General features: G+C 36.5%; 1 protein-coding gene across 1 annotated transcript in view; it reads right to left on the bottom strand.

Moving 5' to 3' along the window:
- LOC106876508 (translationally-controlled tumor protein homolog) overlaps window positions 1-3,848 on the bottom strand; it is a 16,814-nt gene that overhangs the window by 8,879 nt on the left and 4,087 nt on the right. Inside the window, exon 3 of the mRNA XM_014925084.2 lies at window positions 595-773. Within this exon, the coding sequence (XP_014780570.1) occupies window positions 595-773 (179 nt within the window). The remainder of the gene's footprint in view (window positions 1-594; window positions 774-3,848) is intronic.

Genomic DNA, 3,848 nt, shown 5'->3' with positions numbered 1-3,848 from the left:
AGAGGTATGCAACAATATACATCTGCAAGATCAGGCTAGATACCCTTCTCTCACTAACACCAAACCCCCACCTGTTTTCAATCAAAGCAATATTTCCTCACGGTTAGACAAATTCCTTATGGAAGACTGGAAACAACATCACTGGAATGACAGTGACACTCATCTACAACCATCAAATGTCAAGACAAAGCTGTCAACTAAATCCACTCACAATGCTTTGGTCAACCCAGGGTTTACAGAAGAAGACATGCTCAAAGTGCCACAGAATGGTATTGAGCCTGTGATAACAGTTAGGAAAGAAACTTATCAACCACACAGCCATAACTTTTCAGATAAAATTGCAATACCACTTGTATAAAGTGATGTTTTGTTTACTTAATAGTAAGCATACTGTGTGCTAATGCACACAATGTGAAAGGAGAACTGGGGTAGTCTTATACCTGGCCATCTCCTGTCAGTTGTCCCACTCATGCATGCATAGATGATGGTGACTCAGTTATTAACGTTGCATGCAGAATAATCTGAAAGTATTACAAGACCTCTATGTATAAAACTTTATATGAATTTAAAATTACATAAAAGTGTAAAACTCACTTTTTGGTACTGGATTTCAAATGATCTTTAAAGTAGGGTTTGTCTATATAAACCTCCACCAGCCTGTGGTATAAGACAATGTTAATTCCTGAAGCACCCACATCATTATAGGTTTCTGAAGCCTCTTCAGCTGAAGGATTGGCACCAATGTCAAATGTTTCACTCTGTCCAGTAATATACTGCAATAAAGAAATTTATAACTTTGAAGCAACTTGATTAAATGGTGCCTCAAAGGCTTTTATCTTCACTAAACCACAGACTGTTATTTCAAGTTGTAATATAACCTCTCAATCATTTTCGCAATCAAAGTTTCAAAAAGATCAAATACAATCACACTTGGGATCTTTTCCTCTGTCACCTATGGCATGATGAAAAAGTTTGCCGGAAGAGCTTTATGTTAAAACAATGCAAACATTTTAATTACAAACCATGATAAATGAAACTCAAATGTATACTGAATAACCAAGACTACAAAAAGTTACAAGATAATCAAATAAAAATTTAACATGTTTTTATAAGGCAGTGTATGCTTTTATACCATTTTTACTTTCATTCCTCCATGCTGGAATAGGTTGTCACGATTTAAAACTGTTCTTATTCAGTGAAATTTGTTAGAACCACATCTCAGTCTGTCGTTTCCAGTTTAACCCTTTCGATACCAACCTGGCTGAGAGTACCCATTGTTATTTAAATGAATCTTGTTAGTACATTTGTGAAAATGACACCATTTCACTTTGTAAATAGTTGAGTTATAATATCTGACATTGATGTGATATCTGAACTCAGTGAATTTTGGGAGATTTTTTTTTCCACATTTTCTGTGATTTTTATCAACGGAAGATATGGAGATAGAGAGAGAAAAAGGAAATACAGAAGCACAGTGTACGAGAATGAATCGGATATTTCTGTATCCGAAACTGAAAGCAGCGACAGCAAGGACGATTTTACATCGAAATGGAGTAAAAAGTTCTGAGAGATACTTATCTGTCAAAGATGGCATGGTGAGGTATAAAGAAAGGATATGCTTCCAACAGCATATACCAAGAAAGCCCACGAAGTGGGGGGTGTCAAAATTTTGGAAAATTTGTGAAGTAAATACTGGGTACTGCTATGGATTTAATTTTCATACTGGGAAGAGACAACAATGTTAGTCAGCATGGCCAAGGGTACGAAAGTCTTGAATTTATCACTTCCATACAACCAGGGCCATACATTTTTTGACCAATTTTTTAGTTTAGTCAAACTTGCAGTGGATTTAGCTGTGACAACATATACATATGCTACAGTAATTGCTAGTAGAAAAGAGCTGTCATTGGATATAAAAAAAGTGAAATAATCCAATGGCAGAAAAGAAATCTGCTAGTGACCACAGACAGAAAGAGATAAGAGGCAGATAAATTTTCTATCTACCAGTGCACAACCACGTGTAGATGAAAATGACACCCCATTTGTGAACCTCAATTATACAAGTACATGGGCACCAGAGTTCAGCTGATCTCCATAAATTAGGGAAAAAATGGGTGTCACAAAAGGCAGTGCCATGAATGTCTACATTAACAAAGAAAAACTCCCAGTGGAAGGCCATTTGAAACATCTTTCCAATGTGCATTCTGCAAGGTTGCAGTATGCAGTGGGATATATTACAACTTTCCACAAAAATATTGTGTGAATATTGTCTGTATGTATGATTAGATTGTATAAATATTTTTCAAATTTACTACATTTTACTTTTTATTTACTTGTAATTTTATTTGCCTGTAAGGTGGGTAACGAGTTTTGATTTAATTTCTAATGTAAATGTTTAAAATACATTGGAAAGTTCATTTGCCCCCAAAACAACAAGCATTAGCCTATTATATGCCTCACCTGAATGGGGTAGTAAGGACTGAATTAGTCTTTGCCAGAAGGGTTTTATCTAATCATCAACCACAACTACCTTGAGATGGTTTCAGTTGCCATGGCTATCTCCAACACTGCTGTGATTTCATTCAGATTATCAAATCAATCCAGAGAACAGGACAGGCATCCAACTGCATGTAGATATTTATAGTGCCTGAGTAGTCAACCACCAGTCTTCTTCAGCTGGATGTCACAAAGCACTGAGCTCACCAGGGACAATGCCTGGAAGTAGTTCACACATTGTGAATTTGAGGTTATGCAGAATGACACAGGCTGGGGAGTGTGCTTTAAGTCAATTTTAACTGCTGACTGGTAGATTCTGATAATCTGAAGGAAATTAACACTACAGGTATTTCCTAGTTGGAGTTTGCTATTTTGGTGAGTTTTGTTTGTTTCTTGGTGGCAATTTTTGAGAAAGAGATCTCCCAGTGGCCTTTCCTGCTGGGCATTGAACTTTTTATGTATGTCTTCACCACATTTAATTTCATGACAGTGAAGATGAGTAGTTGACCGCTTACTAGTTGAGACTTGCAATAGGTTTGTCCTCAGTGGCTACCACCATGGTTTGAGCAAGATTATAAAGTGCTTCCAGACTGTCATTTGATGACTCAAGAAGTCAACCTAATTAGTGGTCTGCAGCTTGGTCTTGGATTTTACACTTCTCAACCAGCACCTGAAGGCTCGACAAATTCCTCTATAGACTAGTTTTCCTTTCATTTATGAATTCGTAGCATAGGACATCATTATGGCTGAACCTTTTCTTTATAAACTTGGAGTCCAGGTATTCTATTGCTGGATCGAACGTTTTGCATTCTACAATGGAGGTCTGCCCCACAGAGGACTATGAGTACCACCAGTTTGGATTCATCCGGAATTTTTGCTTTTGTGTAGCATTCATTTCCACTAAGTGTAATCTTTAGTTGGGTTGTCTGCAGAGTTCTCTTGAACACTTAGGCATCCACGTAGAAAATCAATTCAAAAGAAAGCTTTGTTCTGCATGCTGTCTAATCTATTGATCATGGATGCCCAACAATTAAGACACGTGGTTTTCAATTAAAGACTGTATCCATCCACAACATCACTGGACACTGCATTGCACTAAATTCAAAATCAGATTTTTGTTAATTATAAAAATTGATAAGAGAATGCAGATCACATAGCAGAGATGTAAACTGAACCTTTCTCCCCTTTCAAAATTTCTTTTAAGGGATCCAACATTTTAATCTATGGAGATTCCTATTCTGAAATTTTTTTTCCAAAAATTGCAGCCTCAAAATTCCAACCCACCTCCATTTCTTCATTTTTTCCAGAAATTTTTGCAAAATACAAAAATATAGAGATAATGATTCTGAAGG

Source organism: Octopus bimaculoides, chromosome 1 (genome assembly GCF_001194135.2).
Source record: "Octopus bimaculoides isolate UCB-OBI-ISO-001 chromosome 1, ASM119413v2, whole genome shotgun sequence".
NCBI lineage: Eukaryota > Metazoa > Mollusca > Cephalopoda > Octopoda > Octopodidae > Octopus > Octopus bimaculoides.
This window is presented reverse-complemented; position numbering and strand designations above follow the sequence as displayed.